Here is an 18303-nt window from a genome sequence, read left to right as displayed (position 1 = left end):
TAAATTTCCAACATAAAAAATGAAGCAATGAACAAACTCCAGTAAAATCTGGCCTCACTATGTATGTGAGAGGAGATGACTGGGTCCTTTCACAGCAACACAAGACAGTGTGCAAAAAGTTTATACCAGTGCAATTAGATTAGAATTTTGTGTGAGGAAAAAATAAATTGACTATCATTTTAAATAAAACAGAATAGCACTTTATGATGATAGTTTATAAAACAATTAAAAAAAAAAAACACACAGACAGCCTATAAATCAAACTGGAGCTCTCTCTCTCACTCCTGTGTGCATGAGCTTGTTTTTATAGTCCAGTGGGGACTCATCATCTAAACTGACAATGAAGAAGTGTGATTTTAAATGTGACTGACTCTGAGTCAGTGATTAGTATAAAAATGAAATAGTTTCAACAGTTTGTATGAAATAGTGATGGGCTCTAGTTTCTTTCCATAATATTTAAGAAAGTGTGGTGGTATACATCTATATTTAGTTTATTTAATTTTGATCAGCTGGTCCTCATACATAACAAACTGATCTCCAATCTGGAATAACAGTATTGTTGTCTGGAGGGATATGTGCTCTGTTTTGCATTTAATGACTCCAGTGGGGAATCTCATCAAGTTCAGTGAAATCATAACTGCATAAATGAAGCATTAGAACATTTGATCTTTACTTTACTTACTACTTAAAGGTACAGTATGTAAGTAATCTAAAGCAACTGGCCGTAAAATCCTCTTAATATGTCACAGAGACTCAGGAATAATGTTCATATAACATGATGAACTCACCAACAACAATTGTACAGCCAGAGTATTCGCATTAAAAATCTTTTTTTTACAGACTGCAAATCATGTTTATATTTTGAATTTACGTGTTTACATGTTGCGCCACCTAGCCCTCTCTCCCAGTCACGGCGGCGTCAGTGGTGTTTCAGCCTCAGGTCTGCTCCACTGAGCTGCCGCTACGACTGGGAGAAAAAATGAGAGCGTTGTGTTTTGAATTTGACTGCAGTAACCGTTTTTGGCCACATTCTTACATATTGCACCTTTAATAAATGTAATGTAATATAGTATGTTCCTGCAGACAGAGGCTGCAGTTTCAGGAACCTTTTTTTTTTTTTGATGCACCATCTCCACCCAACCAGTAGGAGCACCAGAAGCTCATTTCAGGACCTCAGGGTTCCTATCACCCTAGTTATTAGCTTGTGTAATTAGCACACACTAGGGACACTAGATTTCAGACAGATATTTAAAAGAAGAGACACAAGGATGACTTTGGGACACATGGATCACACTGTACACACACACACACACACGCACACACGCACACACACACACACACACACACACACACACACACACACACACACACACACACACACACACACACTATTGTACAATGATAAGAACAAGGAAAGTGACTGATCCCATCAACTGTGTGCAACAGTGACACAGAGAGAGTCTTTCTATTACATCCTACAGTCTTTTCATTCCACAGCCACTACAGTCAGTCAGTCAGTCAGTCTGTCAGTCAGTCAGTCAGTCAGCAGGGTGCTTCAGAGTCAGTAGGTTCTGTAAGTGTGGGACAAATAAAAAAAGTAAAAGAATGAAGTGAAACAGTGACTTTTGAACACATCTGTATTTTTTTAAAATCCAGTTCTCCTGCGCTTTAAAGTCAAAATCTGACAACTGAATCTGATCTGAAATCTGAACAACTGTCAGAACTGGAGTCACATCTGAGCAGAGGATCTATAGACTATACTGACTGTCCACCTCCTGTTTCCTCCTCTAATAGAATGGCTGTTACACACCGCTGTTGGGGGGTGTGGAATGTGGCAGACGCTCCACACCCGCACATGTAAACAACAGAGTAAGAGTAGTGAGTGAGGAAAAGTCCAGATCAGAGGCTCACATAGTGTGTCCCAGCAAAAAGAGCTATAAACTTCATCTTCACAGTGATACAATAACACAACGTCTGACTGTTTTGGTCATAGGTGTAAACAGTGTCTGTAAAACCACTTACATCACAACTAATTGGCAAAATGATCTCATCAGATCAGGTCTGTGGTTTAATTTGTGTCGTTTAGAGAAAAAGTAAAGAGAGCCACTGCTCCAGAGGGTGGGAGGGGCACACCCTCCCAGTCCCCGCCACATTAAGAGTCATTCCTAACCAATTACCCTGAAGTAAGAGTGGCTTTTAAAGTCCTCCAACGCTGAGGCTGCATCAGTGCTGGCCACAAACCTGCAACTGTGAGCTGTGTTTCACTAAACAGATAGTTGTTGTTCAGACATGATTAAATCAATTACATTATATTGTTTATATAGGCCTAATTCTTTTTTTATGTTATTTGACATGATGTTGGTGTTGTGTCATTTTAAAAAACTGTATAAAAATAAGAATGTAATTAGATTTTACCAAAAAAGTACATAAAAAATAAATAAGTGCAGTTGTGGTCTTCAGTAGCCTAAATAACTTTCCTGTAACAAACTCAACTGTGTCATGAATGCAGTGGGTGAGCATAGTGAAGAGAGGGAGAGTTCCTGAACCTCCCACACTGGGTCCCCCCCCACTCCACTCCACAACTTCACTTCCAAACACTGTCAAGTTGCATGAAGAAATCGGAAATGAAGTGAGTGTGCCCTTCAAAATAAAGTGTGCATGTCATACAGCTTTTAATAGCAATAGGTTGAAAACCAAAGTCTTTTAGTATTTCTAGAAAAGTGAAGATATTCCTGTGCTGTTGTTTTCCTTTTTTTGTTTCCTCTGTGACACAACTTTGCCTAGAAACTGACATGGTCATCAAGAAGACATTTGACCAAATATTCAACTAGCTTATGTATTGTGTTTTTATTTCTCTTGACATGATCGTGTTGGTTTTTATGCACCTGTTGTTTTATCTCTTTTCCTCCTCTTTGAATTTATGTCTTATCTATTTCATTTTTCTGACTTTGTCAAACACTTTGTAACATGTAGGCCTATTTTGAGAAGCTCCACAAATGAAAAGATTGTTATTATGCATGTCCTGTAGTCATTCTGTTGTGAGAACATTGTCTTCTCTCTCCCTGCTCCAAGCTGCTGTGAATCAGTCTGTAGCTTGTCTGTAATTGTTCTATCTTAATCACTGATGGATTATTGAACACAGGAAACAAATAGAGACTTCACAGCAATTATAAAGAAATATCACACAATATTGTATTATTGACTCAGGATAAACAGGGATGTAACCAGAGACTTAGTCTGACAGGAGATAACAGTTCTAGTTTCATATATAACTGTTACAGAGCAGTGGTGTAACACAGATTATCTGCCTGTCCAGACACACAGGGGTGAGTGGGACTGGTTTCCTTCTTGAATTTTAGCTTCAAGAGACTAATATTTGCAATATATATATATTTTTTTAGTTTTACATCATATTTTCCAGTAATTCCAACTTTTTTTGTTATTATGTAGCCTACCCACAATACATAGGCTATCCTTAAACGTGATATAATCTTCTTTTATTTTGAAGGCGGCACATGTCGTGTTCCGGCCTTACGTTGGGTTGCGTAACGTTTCTAGATGGTAGTTGTCTTATGTCACCCAGTGTCCGTGTTTATCACCTGGACCATGTGGTGGTGTGTGTAGTGAACAGCGCGCTACTCTCCTCTCCAGGTGTCTCCTCTCCTCTCCTCTCCTCTCCGCCGGGTCTCTGGCAGCGTCACAGCCGCTCGCATGGCTCTGTCTCTGGGATGGCTCTCGGCTCTGGCCGCGGGCGTTTTCTCCGCTCATGTTTTGCAGAAACTTTGCTTCCCGTACTTCTGGAGAGACCTCTTCTTTCTGATCAGGGTGATCAGGTACGGAGCGAATCTGGAGTTCTTCAAGCTCACATCCAGCGTGCACACGGTGGTGGATCGGTTCATCCAGCAGGCGCAGCGCATCCCCGACAAGCCGTTCGTCATCTACGATGGACGCGTCCACACCTACGGGGACATCGAGCGGCGGAGCAACAGGCTCGCCAATGTTTTCCTGGAGCGAGTCAACCTGAAGAAGGGAGACTGTGTGGCCCTGCTCATGGGCAACGAGCCCGACTTCCTGTGCGTCTGGTTCGGGCTGGCCAAGGTGGGCTGCTCGGTGGCCTTTCTCAACACTAACATCAAATCCAAGTCCCTGCTGCACTGCTTCAACTGCTGTGGAGCCAAGACCCTGATCGTTGGTGCAGGTAAAACTCTGACCTGTTGACATCTCTGTGTGTTACTGCTACATCTGTGGACTCACTAAAGCTGAATGACATCTCCACTGATGCTCCTGATCTTTCCATTGTAATCTTTTGTAATGACTTAGGGACTTTCATAGATGAAAGCTAGCCTACTTAAAATATATCTTTCCAGAAAATCCTAAAATAAAGCTCAGGGAAATTTACAATGTGGACCTTTAAACATGAGGAGTCCTACAGTGAGAAAGTAGAACCTTCTTACCAGGATGCAGTGACAAGATCAAGTTTAATATTTAGATTTATTTATAAAAACCAATGCCTTTAATATGATCAGATATTTACCTAATCAAACTCATAGAAAACCAACAGTGAAACCAGCGTGGAGGTGCTGCTGATCAGCAGCTACTGGAAAAGCTGGTTGGAGGTCATTGTTGCTTATGCTGCAGAGGAAGTTTAACCAGTTGTTAAAATCACTTACACACAGGTGTGTGTGTCAAGATTTGTGACTCATGTTACATGTCATAATAACCAGATCATTTCAAGTCAGGTCCCTTTTTATTGGCAGTAAATCATTTACCAAAAATGATATATATAGTGTATATATATAAAAAACACTCCTCTTCTGTGGTGTTTCCAGTGTCAGTTGCTGTTTATCTGTGTCTAATATACAATGAACTGACTTACAAATTTCTCTATTGTATAGACTGACAAAAATAGACAAAGGAAGTCAAAACAATCACATAAAATAGCTTGTAACCGTCTCACTATCAAGTATTCACCAGTTTTTTTAAATGTGTGAGAAAAATAAATTTCTCCCCAGTATTTCAGTACTTTACATAATGTGTCAGGAAATAGTTCTGTCTCTAGAGCTGTGTCACCATAGTGACACCACAGCCTGTCCTCTCTGGGCAGCCATGTCTGCCTGTGTCTGAACCTGTAGTCCATCATGTCTTTTCTCCTACAGCAGCCAGCTAGCACCGGCCCATCTTGTCACTTTCCGATAGCGAGTCACTGCAGCCTCCACTCAGCCCTGCGGATGGAGCTGATCAGACGATGTATTCTAGATAAATAAAGCAGGGAAAATTAAACCCACAACCAGCTCTTTTGAAATTAAATCAAATCATAGCATACAAAATATAAGGGGCCCAGTCTAGTACCCTGTGTCACCACATACCTCATGATTCTTCACTCTGAATGGGCCCCATTTACGTCAACCGACCCAATTCAGGGTAACCCCACAGTTGCATATGACTTTTATCAATAAGAGGCTGTGAATCGACTGTATCAAATGCTGCCTGCAGATCCAGCACGACCACAAAACTTCCCAACATCCACTTCTCCACCCACCAAGCAAGTACTGTGGCCTGTGTTGATGATGTAGCTATGAGTCTGCTGGATGTTCTTGTCACAATTAATCAGTAATTATCTACCAAGGAAAATGGCCAAAAATGACTTTAGACGCTTGTCAGGCCCAATTTCCCAGCATCCAACAGGGTGTCTTCTTGCTTTTTCGTCAAACCATTGGCCTTTAACTCAAAAGATATTCAGGATAAAATAAGTGGTTTAAAACTGCAATCATAACTTATATATTTTTTTCATTTTCTGAACACTTTGAATTATCAAAAAGCTATCCAAAACAATTTTTGGTGATTTAATCTCATCTCGTATTGTTTCAGTAGCCTAAGCCTACAGATGTCAGGGCTCGGACACATCCTGTCACATGGAGTCCAAATTGTGAGACTTTACAGAGACAAATAATGTACCTTGTAACATGCTAAACATTAGACATGCCCAGTACATAACAAATAGTAGGCTATAAAGAGATAGGACATCACTATTGTGAAACCAACCCCCACCAGGCCACTATTATTATTTCAAAGTCAAAGTGTGAGGTGATCCATCGACTCTGAAAACGGCAACATGACATCCTGTTGAACCATATTCAGCCTCTACTCATGTTTGACTGTAAGAATGCTGCTTCTGCGGTTAATGAGATTCACCATGCTGCAGCCATGTGACAGGATGACAGGTCATTGCTCAACCAAACAAGCATGATATTTGTGCGGGGGCACTGTCCTCACTGCAACCCCAGTCCAACAGGAGAGGGATTCATGGAATAGCTGGAACAGTCAGACGCTGATAAGAGTAGTGTGTGCAGAGTATTTGACTGAAGGCAGCTCTTTATGACAGTTGTAGGTACAAACTTCCTCAAGAGCAAAGAGGATCCTTCAAAACAAGGGGCAGACTGGTGCTGTCCAGCTGCTGGGCTCGGGGGGAATCTCCCAGTGTTTTCCAAGGCAACCATATGATGGCAGGAATTCCGATCACCAGATGGAGGCTGGCAGTGCGAAGCAGCAGTTTTGTGATCGAGTCTGACAGAAGACAACATGTTTGGTTTATTAGAATTGAAGAAATCTGATTAAAGAGCTGATGGTTTGGGATAACTGGGTCAAACCTAATTCCAGTCAACACAAAATTTAAAATGACACTCAGGATCATTGTTAAAATGTATTTAGTATATTCTCTGGTGGTGCAGTAGTTAGCTCTGTTGCCTCACATGATGTTCCACAGTGTTCTCCTTGTGTCTGTGGGAGTTCTCTCTTGGTTCCTCCCACAGTCCAAAGACTTGCACATGAGGGGAACCGGGGATTCTGGAGTGGCCACCGGTGTGAATGAGAGTGTGAAAGGTTTCTTGTGTCTGTACATCAGGCCTGTGACAGACAGGCAACCTGTCCACTGTCAGCTGATGCTAGCGTCTCTGATGGGACCAGATGCAGAAAAGTTAGCATAGTTAGCATCTTTAGTTTGTTTTTTGTTGTTTTGTAGATGGCAGTGGCTGACACTATTTTTTTTTTTAGAACTATTTGACACATACATACACACATAAACAAACCCAGAGCAGGTGTATACTGTAATATATCCAGTTACCCTTGCTTAAAGGGACAACGAGGAGTTTCTATTTGGTTATAAAAAAGTCTCACGTTAATGTGGATGAATCTACGCTACCCACACTTAATGGTCCCATTTTCGATAAATACATCGTTTTGTCTCTATCGTTATTTTGTTATTATTAGTGGTGGTGGAAATGCTGGTCGAGCTGACCAGCTTTCTTTACTTTCGGTTTCGTGGCGAGTCATGAGAATAAAGGCCGCCAATCGCCGTTTATGGTCGGAACTACGACGGTATGTGATCGTCTTCGATCCTCTGACTTTAATTCTTGATGAATGAAAACATGAGTCTGTCTTGCGCCGGTCAAAGAATTTCACGGTGCGCAGAGGCTCATAAATGTAGTGTGAAAACGCTTTGCTTTTCCCAAACTCCTCGTTATCCCTTTAATGTTCTTTTAAAATAACAGTGTTCTTATATTTGTAGACTACATCATATTTCCCATAGTCCATTTCTCACCTCCACTGACCTTGACCTGCATTCAACATTAGCAAAAGTACTTTACAAGTGAGAAGAGAAAAAAAAATACAATGCTCTAATAATAATAAATAAATAAATACAATTTTTTAAAGGAGGTGACTAGAGTTCTGGCAATTCCTGTAATAATAACCATCTTTTAACGAACAAGTCTGTTTTCAGCTGTAGTCTAGCTGTGATTTTATCCATGATATCCACATGTCTCTCCATTGCGTTATGCTGGGAGGCTGTGGTTTTAACCAGGAAGCTGTTATCGTCAGAAGCCTATTTCAGCGTAATAAATAGAGTGTTAAAATAACGCATTTTCATTTTCTTCCAATCCATTCCCTCCATGCTGGGCTATTGGTTAGTTTATGTCCCTCTTTGAATGTTTCCTCCCATTCTGCCTCTGATATTATGACAATATTATTAATTAAACATTTCCATTAAAATGCCTGGATTGGCTACTTAGTTTTGTGACATATGAAACGCTGTCTGCTAGATCTGTCTTTCAGAGACTGTCACTGGTTCACTGCAGCTTCAAGGTGGAAACACTGGTATTAAAATTATCGGATTTTAAGGAGGTTAAACACTTGATTGAGTCAGATGAAAAGCAAGTATTTACGTAATATACAATATGGACTAATTTATAATTAAAGTTGAAGGCTAATAACAGTGGATTTGATTTGACCCAGAAGAGAGAGAAAGAGACAGATTTTCAAGAAAACAAACCTCTTCACTGAAAGGACTGTGGTGACGACAGCTTTTCTTTTGTCTTCATCCAGTCCATTCTCTTCCTTGCTGTGAATGTTTTGGCTGTGACTGACGTGCATATTTTACAACATTTTAATAAGTTTCATTATTTATTGCTAATGTCATACATTTGTCTAGTTTAAAAATATAAGTATGCAAATGAAATGAATGTACTAAATGCTGCCTCAGTCTTTCATGTGGTGAATCTTTCCTGAGTTTCCTGAGTGAAATGCAAAACGTCAACATTACTGCTGTAGCATGAATGGAGCACTTTTGTGTCTGTAGCATGAATCAATCTTTGTCAGCAGTGCCTGTTCAGGTAGTCACAGTCTGTCTGGTGTGTCTGTCTTCAAATGTCACAGAGCAGCGCGTCTGTATACTTTTTCGATCTTTTAGTTTTTAATACATTCGCAAAACTTTGTAAAATCCTGTTCTCACATTGTGATGATGAGGTATTGTGTTCATCCTGATGAAGGGATGAATGTTCTGCTCATTATCTCCATGCTGCTCATCCTCATTATCCTGCTGCTGTAATTCCTGCAGGGCTCTGATTGTGCTGGTACTTCTGGGAGCTTTTATTTTTTTAGGTGGTGGTGGAGTGGGATTCATGAAAGCATATCCCCGAGGGAGGCTGCAGCGCTGCCATGATTCACAAAACGGCTATGCTATACACTCCTGTGTTACACCTTGTTTCTTTTTATAGTGATGTGTTTCCCGTTTGCTGTTTTTATGTTTTTATGTTTACAGCACCATGACCGAGTGAAATTAAAGGTTATATCTACAACGTTTTCATCAAAACGATACATTTAAAAAAAAAACATCCACAGAATGTCCAGAGGGGTGCAGAATAAAAGTATTATTTTACTGAAATTTTTTTTTTGGTATAGAAATAATTGCTTTATAAATTTTGATGGGTCCAAAATATATATATATATATATATATATATATATATATATATATATATATATATATATATATATATATATATATATATATTTACATCTGGTTACGTTGGCAACGTCAGCATGAAATGATCTCTGCGCCAACAGCGTTAGTACGTTGATGTCACGTGAGGCGGATGCAAGTTCCACTGCTTAGGCTGTTTACATCCCTCAAAAAAAATGGAAAAAAATGTTTACTTGAAGCAAGTCAAGAGTTGATAATCCTGTGTTTATGACACAAACGGGAGCTTTCCCACTGCACCTGAACACACCGAGCACGGCAACTTCGGTCTCGCGCGAGACTCCGGGAGACTTTGAATTAGATCTAGTTTTACAAACATGTCGGCTTGCTTGAAGTAAATAAACTTCTGGGTGCATGTTTGAGTCGCCGTCTGACGCTGTCTGTGGAAAAAAATTGCGGCTTTGAGGGATGTAAACAGCCTAAGCAGCGGAACTTGCATCCGCTCCCATTCATTGCTGCCGTGGCGATGTGGGGACAGACACAACTACCGCAAAACAGGAGCAATTAAACTGAAAATCTTCAGATTCCTTCTTTAGGACCTAAAATGTTAGGAGAATACACCCCCGAGTTGAATTTGCCCGGAATTGTCCTTTAAACATGGTTAGCGTTAGCTTAGCTTTAGCTACTAGCCACTGAGGCGTACTTGGCAACTAAAGGTTGGAGCGAGAGCGGGTGAGTGTGAGTGCGACACTTACTGGCCGGGAGGAATTAAACCTTTAAAGGGGTAGCTAACCCCTTTAAATGAACATGACTATCATTTAAAGGACCCTTCTATTTACATTGGGTTTGTCTCCATGTCTCAGAGTTAGTGGACAGTCTGGACGGGATCCTGACCACGCTGCTGGACGACAACATCCAGGTGTGGGCCATGAAGAGCCAGAGTGAATACACACAGGTACACACTCTGCTGGATAAGGTGGACGTGGCCTCTGATCAGCCGGTGCCGAAGCCTCTCCGCTTCATCAGCTCCCTGAAAGCCCCCACCCTCTACATCTTCACCTCTGGAACAACTGGTGAGTCTGTGGGGTTTTATAGCTGAGTTTCACTAATGGAGGTATAATTCTCATTATCTGTCAAATGATGATTACAATGAGTAAGAACAGCTCACACCTCACTGCAGTGTCACTGGGAAAAAAATTAAATATTTAGTTCTTCCTGTGTTCTGTTGCTGGAAGATATTACAAATGCAGATGAGATATGCAGAGCTCCATGTGACTTTGGTTTGTGTGAACCAGCACAGCTGCAACATGTCATTACGATAACTGTGTTTCAACACAGGGTTATATCACATGAACACATACATCCACATCCACATGTTGAGAAACACAGAGCTTTCAGTAAATCTTCACTTTACCTTTAGTTATGTCACAGCCTGATGCTAGAACTAGCTAGAAAGTTCCTTTTTCACTCATCTCTCCAACTCTTGAACACAGTTTTCCTCCCGACGATGTCTCTGGTAACATGAAACATAATCACCAATATGTGAATGGTCAGTGAAGTGATGAGTCTCGTGTTCTTTGTTCAGCTTCAATGATGCATTTTCTTCAGGGAGCTGATGATGGATAATGATAGTAATGTCAGTGGAGCAGTCAACAGCACATTCAGTGTCATTTTACACAAGTTCCTGTGGAGCAGTGGCCACATCTGTGTCTGATGTTGTCATTTTGCTCCATAGTTACAGTACTCGTAGGTATATGGACAGTATGTCTCTAGTTGTGCATGAATGGTCAAACGTTTTAGAACTCCCCATTTGTCCCAGTTGTGTACAATTCCAGTGAATAATATAAAATGCTACAAAGGTCAAAGTAAAATGTTCAAGGTCTCCAGAAACCGAATTGTCATTCAAATGTCATACAAATGGATGGAAGGAAGGAAGCTGGAGCTCTGATGACTGACAGACTCTGTGGGTTACTGGGTCACTGCACCCTGTGATCACCATCACCAGAAACTGGTTGGTCACAGCTTCATCGCACTGTGACATAATGAACCACAACATTGAAGATTTGGGGTGTGTGTGTCTGGTTTGAGGCAGTTGGAGAGTGGAGAAATAGTGAGGAGGCAAAGACTCCACTCCCACAATCTGTGTTGTTTATTAACTAACCACACCTCAACACCTCAACCTTACCATGCAGCTGCATGACTGTATCTTATCACACATGCACAGAACAGAAACCACACATTCCCTAAATGTTACTCTAAGGTGCAGGAGCTCACAGAGTGTGGAGCTCAATGATAGTCATCCACTTCCATCAAGGAGCACTGCTCAACTAATGGAAAATAAAGTGAGGGCAGGCTGATATACAGATACAACCTTTCCTGTATCAAGGTAACACAGTATGTCCTCAAGGCAGCGTGAAACTAGGATTAAAGGGATAGTTCAACATTTTGGCAAATTGGCCCATTGCCATAATCGCTATAGTCATAGCAGTAGGTTCGTTACCTTTAATTATCGGTGTAAGCTATTTTTAGAACGGCGGAGTGGAGCGGCAGGCTGCTCAGGGCTATGCTATGGAGGGTTTCCCTCATCAAACTCATCAAATACACAATCCAACAACTCAAAAACGCTGTTGTGGACAAGTTGTGACCTGCACATTCACCACGCTATGAGATCATAACGGAACGTTACGAGACGGAGTTGTTTTAGAGGTAAATTCATGCAAAACCGCTGATGCGCGTTGCGTTCAGGGACAGTTTTTCAGCAAGCACACTCTGTAATTACCCTGTATTTACCTCGAAAATGGCTCCGTTTCGTAACGTTCAGTTATTATCTCATAGCGTGGTGAATGTGCAGGTCACAACTTGTCCACGAAAGCGTTTCGGAGTTGTTGGATTGTGTATTTGATGAGTTTGATGTGGGAAACCAAGAAATTCCTTTAGCCTCCATAGCGTAGCTCTGAGCAGCCTGCTGCTCTGCTCCGCCGTTCTAAAAATAGCTTACACCGACAAATAAAGGTAACGAACCTACTGCTATGACTATAGCGATTATGGCAATGGGCCAATTTGCCAAAAATGTTGAACTATCCCTTTAATGTATGAAAAGAAAAATAAACAAATTGTAATGACCCTTTCTCTTACAAATACCAAAAAAAAGGAATCAAGGTGGCTTGATGACGTGTGCAGAAATGAGTGTCCTGATGAAGTTTCTAACAATAACCAAGATTGATTTTCTTTGTGTTCTCTGTCGTTACTTAAATAACAAAAAAACAAATTGTCTGCAACAAAAGCTTTCTATTTTCCAATACAAACAACCTACATACATTCAACACAGTCAAGAAAGTGTGTGCTTCTAGTATCATCTATCAAAATAAAACACAAATAAACATGAATTTCTTTTAACATTTGGATGTTTGTCTTGCCTTCTGGCCCCCAAAATGTGAGGATTGACCAAAACAAATCTGTAATTTTCAGGCTCCCTAGGTTGAAATCCATGTGATTTTATGAGCTGTTCCCTCAGTTGTCTTCCAGTGATGTAACTAGTTTTCAAATTTGCATAACCCCACCCCTACCTGGTACCAGTAGAAGGGGCGGGGCAAGCAGTGGTTCATTTACATTTAAAGGGACAGGCACTGAAACCAGCCGTTCTGAACAGGGCTGTTTTGAGAGGATGAAAAGAGCTGTGATGTTTGATCCTTGAGGTATTTTGACCAAAGCAAGTCACAGACATGGCTTTAAGACACCTGGGAACTATTTGAATTTGTGGAAAAGGGGCATAATATGTTAGCCTGATGCATCAGCCGCTTATTTCATTACATTTCATATAGCGTCTGAACACGAGCCATAGGGATTCGTTTGCTTCCGGGAGGCGGTTGCTTACATTTGCTTCAACTAATCGCTGCTGCTTGGTGGTCACGTGTGCTATACACCGGTTAAGCTCATAGGTTAATCTTGAGCGCTTGAGTTCAACGTCATCGCCTTCACTTACCCGTCTGTTCGCTGATTGGTCCGTCCGCTCTGGCGGACGGAGCAAACCGAAACGCATTGCTAGTTCCCTGACTACATGGTTGAGGCAAATGAAATTTGCCGGAACCAGTAGGCGGCGCTAGCCTGGCTAATAATATGTCTCCTTTAAATCTGAACTCATAATGTCAGTGGATACAGCTAAAGAATAAGACAGGACCTCATGTTTTTATCTCCTTATATTAAAGATTGGATGTTAAAAACCAAACAAAATCATTTAAGAAAAGTTTTTTGTTTCCATACTGAAGTCAGAATCCTGTTGGGGTTACTAATGTTAACTTTGTCAAAGATGAAGTTGTATTGTCTTTGAGTTAACGTGTGTAGAAGCAATAGCTGTTGGACTGGACAGAATGTATCACTTGTATATCATGTACTGTAATGCAGTATCATGTGTTAATTTTCCCAGGGCTTCCTAAGGCTGCAGTGATCACCCACCTCCAGAGCCTGAAGGGAGCAGCAGGCTTCTGGGCGTTTGGGGCAACAGAAGACGACGTGGTCTACATCCCTCTGCCTCTGTACCACAGCGCAGCTTCTCTCATCGGTATAGGAGGAACCATAGAGCTGGGTAGGCCCCTGACCTTTTCATCACCCTCATCTTAATTCTTTGTATTCATCATATTATATGCATCTCTTTCATCTGACAAGTCAGTATCTTCATTAGGGACACTCAATATTGGTTTAATATATTTTAGTAAATTGGCACCATTAGAAGTCAAAGTAGAATTTTTTTTTGTTTTGTTTTGAGATTACATGTGTGTGTACAGATGTTGAGAAACTGTCACACTGTCTACTGAATATAAAAGTACCGGTATGTGTGTTCATATTTGAGTCAACTGTCCTGTTCCCAGCTGGAAAGGCACATGTGTCTCTCAGAAAACCATCATATAGATGAATCATCATCACTGCCACATTAATTTAAATGATAATCTAAATCTAAATGATCATGTATGGGCTCATTTAAACACCCGAACAGTAATTACTAACAGTTTTATAAGTTGATGATTACATACTTTGGACTGTCCTGCCACAACCCTGAGATTCTCTGCATGTAGAGCTTATGTGTCTATTACTGGGCAATCTTTCAGCATATCATGGTGTGGATGAAAGTTCTTATCCCATCCCATCCCTCCTTAATGGAGCACTCCAAGGATCTGTACTGGGATCCCTCTGCAATAGAAACCAATATGCAGATTACACCCAACTACGACCACACTGATCTGGGCTCGTCTATCTGACATATTCACATGAACCTCTCTCAGACCAACAATCCATCCATCCATCACAATATCAACAAGGTCATTAGAAACTGGGTGACCATGTTGTATCTATCTCCTGCTCTACACAACATTAGAAAAATCAGGTCTTATCTGAATCAATAAACCACCCAGCTCCGTCTGGGCTGTGGTTATCGCTTGTTCAACCATTGCAGTGATCATTTTGGTGAATTTCCAAAATAAATAGAACCAAGTCTGTCCCAATAGATGTTTGTCCTTGTGCGTTTTCAACCAGATGGACTTTGATTGGCTGTTTTGTTTCTGACAGTGGTATATGATGTCCTCACCTCAGCCACATGCTTTTACGCATCATATGATTTGAGCTCCATGATGGACACAGAGAAGCACAGAGAGGCACACTGTCCACAGTCTAACTGCTCAGCTATGTGACCCCTTTGAGGACCCGCTGTTTCACTTCAACTAGCAGCTTAAATAGAGGCCGCGGAGCAGGAAGTGAACACTAGAGACTGTTATGGTGAATGGAGTTAGTTATGGAGTCTTCTCCAGCTGGCAGAGGCCGACATCCCACCGGGGTGCGCTAACAAACCTTGGCGAGGCCAGTGACCTGATAGTTTTATTTGTTGAAATGTGATAAACCTTTAGCCTTTAGACTGTCCACCTGGTGGCAGCTGTCAGACCAGGGCTAAACAGCCAATGAAATGTACTTTCCTTCCTAGTTACCGTGACCTTGTTGAAAAAAAATGCCATGACATTGAAGAAAGATGTGAAGGAGAACCGGAGTGGTTTCCTGGCTGGTCAGGAACTACAGAGAAGAGGAGGAGCACTTCCAATACACTGAGCCGCCATTACAGCAAATAAACCACTTTCCTTATTAATAATAAAGGAGGAAGAAGAAGAACTTTACAAAAGATACATCCAGCTCTACATATCAAACAGAAGGCCTTGATTGTTACATTCTGGAGTGGAAGTATAAAGGCTAAACTGTTGACGATGGAAGCTGTGGCAGATCTGTGGCCCCTGTGGTTCAGCTGGTTTGGTGTGAGACATCTAGACTTAGTTTTTGCCCTGAGATGATCTTGAAGTGATCAAAATTTAATTTGCCTTTGGACCTTTACCACCAGATAACATGGGCACACATGCTGCCCCTGTTATTTGCAATAGATATGTTCAGTAGGGCAAAAGCAAGGCCGTTCCTCTATGCCCCAGTTGTTCTGTTTGAGGTTGGCATGTCTGCGTTTGTGCTGACGTCTTTTTATCTATCATCCCTCTATTTATTTAAATGGAAGCATTCAGATGTTGTAACTGACCCCTAACCTAGTGAACACACGACATGCAGGTCTCTCCAGTCAAATGGAGACCATAACATTACTGAGGTGGACGAATCAGTCTCAAATCAGATTTTCTTTTCCACTATTTTGTTTTTGCATTGAACAAAATCAAAAGAGTTGATGAAAATGTAGGCAGTAGATTAGATAGGAGAGATATCTGGATGATGACCTGCTGCTGCATCCTCTGTATATGTGGGTTTCAGTAACCAGGTTGCATGTGCATGTAAATGTATCCTTCAGTTACACAAGTAACCAGGTTAACTCTGTTTATCTGAATAACCTTGTTATTGAAGTACATGTGATTGATTTTCTTTGAGACCATACAGTAGGTAACAAGTCTAAACACTTTAGCATTTAGACATGTTTCATATGAACAGGTGCTGCTGAGATGATGCACCATAGTACATTTATTTAACCCATCATCTTAGAACAAGTGATTGAAGTACATTGACCTGCATAACACAGCTTGTAACACACTGGACTGACACAAGTATCAGTTTGCGTTATTAAGATCCTATAGGTCATTTCAATAGTTGTACAGTGGCATGCAAAAGTTTGATCTCCAAAAGGAATAAAGTTACAGATTACATATATTCTTGTGGAGTTGTAGTAAAAAGCAACTGGACTTCTTTTCTTGCTTGAACACGCAAACTGGTTTAAATACCTTGGTTTCTGTCATTAGTCTCAGAACTGAAGAAGCCTCTTGGGTGAGGGGTGAAACGTCTTCAAGCAACTACTACAACTCCACAAGAATAAGATGACCTGGATGACTGAGAACCTTCACAGACAGATGATATATATAAGATATATATCTTTTACATTTTCAAACTGAAAGAAAAAGAAAAGGGCCACAGCAAAGGTTTGGACACCCAAAGTTAGTAGCTAGTAGCCCCCCCCCTGGAAACTATCACAGTGTGTAAACAGTAAATATCTTGTCTGATACCTTGGTCAAAGTCTCCTGGGTTTCCCATTCATTTGCAGGGTTAGAATATTGCAGAAGAGTGTTTCTTGTTTAACTTTATGCCTTGTGGATCTTCCACTTGCTGAACTGTTCACATTAACAGACATGTTGGGGTGCCCAAACTTTAACATGCCACTGTATGTAATAGACAATATTCAAAAAGGAGAAAATACTGAATAACATTGTTGTGTGTCGTTGTGTTACAGGTGCAACCTGTGTGTTGAAGAAGAAGTTCTCCGCCTCACAGTTCTGGAACGACTGTAGGAAACATAATGTGACTGTTTTCCAGTACATCGGTGAACTGTGCAGGTATCTCTGCAACCAGCCCAAGGTAATCCTCAGAGTTCACAACCTCACACAATTGATGGATGTACTGACACAACCTTCTCACACACTGTAGTATAAAATAGGCTTGTTTCTCTCCATGTTGAAAGGAGAATATGAACATAAAAAAGAATTAGATCTGTTTTATCCACTAATTTCATTTCCAGTTAATCAACAACAGACTGAGCAGAGTCAGAGTGAAGGAGAAAGTCTCTTCTACTTTTGAATCATTCAAGTATCTTGTACACAACTGTGGCAGAAAGATAAGCACTGTCTTTGTTTTAGCGTGTGTGTCCTCCCATTGTGGAAAAACACATATACACACACACAGAGTGAGAGCAGAGCTTGTCCTTCTTGAAGCTGGACTCAAAGTTCTCTTTGTCCACTCAGTTATGTGGCTGTGTGGGTGGAGGCCTGGCCTGGACCGTCCTCCCCAGTCTTTGGCAAATTAAAGATGTAGACACGTACAGTGTATGTGCACACAAGCATGAGCGCTAATTACTGCTTGTGTGCTGCCTTTATGCACAGGGAACAATGTGCAAGCAGGCATGTGCACACTGGAAACACTCTGTGCCACTATCAACACAGTGACAGCACAAGACTGGTTTTATTAGAGGATTTTGTTAGAGGATTACATGTAGCTGATGACTGAACCAGCAGAGATCCAGTAAAGCCACCATCTTTAAAATATGATTGACAGGTCAGTTGCTACATTTCTATGTACGCAAACTCACAGCAAATTACAAATGTGCACAGAGCATCTTATGTCATCTCTTTACTCCGCTTTTTTCTCCTGGTGGAACATTTACAGCACTTTAAAGGGATATGTCAACATTTTGGCAAATTTGCCTATTGCAATAATCCCTATAGTTTTAGGAGTAGGTTCATTACCTTTAATTGTCAGTGCAAGCTGTTTTGGGATTGGCGGGGCAGAGATGTGAGCTGCTCAGCTAACACAACGGAGGCTCATGGTATTTCTACGTTTCCCTCATCAAACTAAATACACAATCGAACAACTCCAAAACACTTTCATGGACAAGTTGTGACCTGCACATTCACCACGCTATGAAATAATACTGTACAATTGTGTAACATTTCGACACATGAAGCAAATACTCTGAACTACTTTCGCTTTTGATGTCACTCTGCCAAGCAGCTGTGTCTGGAATGTAGTTCCAGTTGCGTAT

General features: G+C 41.0%; 1 protein-coding gene across 1 annotated transcript in view; it reads left to right on the top strand.

The window, feature by feature from the left end:
- The first annotated feature begins 3631 nt into the window (after positions 1-3631).
- The window catches only part of slc27a6 (solute carrier family 27 member 6), a 38007-nt gene continuing 23335 nt past the window's right edge, over positions 3632-18303 (top strand). The window contains exons 1-4 of the mRNA XM_083983766.1: positions 3632-4198; positions 10115-10324; positions 13675-13833; positions 16999-17123. Of these exons, the coding sequence (XP_083839892.1) occupies positions 3712-4198; positions 10115-10324; positions 13675-13833; positions 16999-17123 (981 nt within the window). The 5' untranslated portion in view covers positions 3632-3711. The remainder of the gene's footprint in view (positions 4199-10114; positions 10325-13674; positions 13834-16998; positions 17124-18303) is intronic.

Source organism: Trachurus trachurus, assembly GCF_905171665.1.
Source record: "Trachurus trachurus genome assembly, chromosome: 12".
NCBI lineage: Eukaryota > Metazoa > Chordata > Actinopteri > Carangiformes > Carangidae > Trachurus > Trachurus trachurus.
The sequence above is the reverse complement of the archived record's forward strand: the minus strand, read 5'-3'. Positions and strand labels throughout refer to the sequence as shown.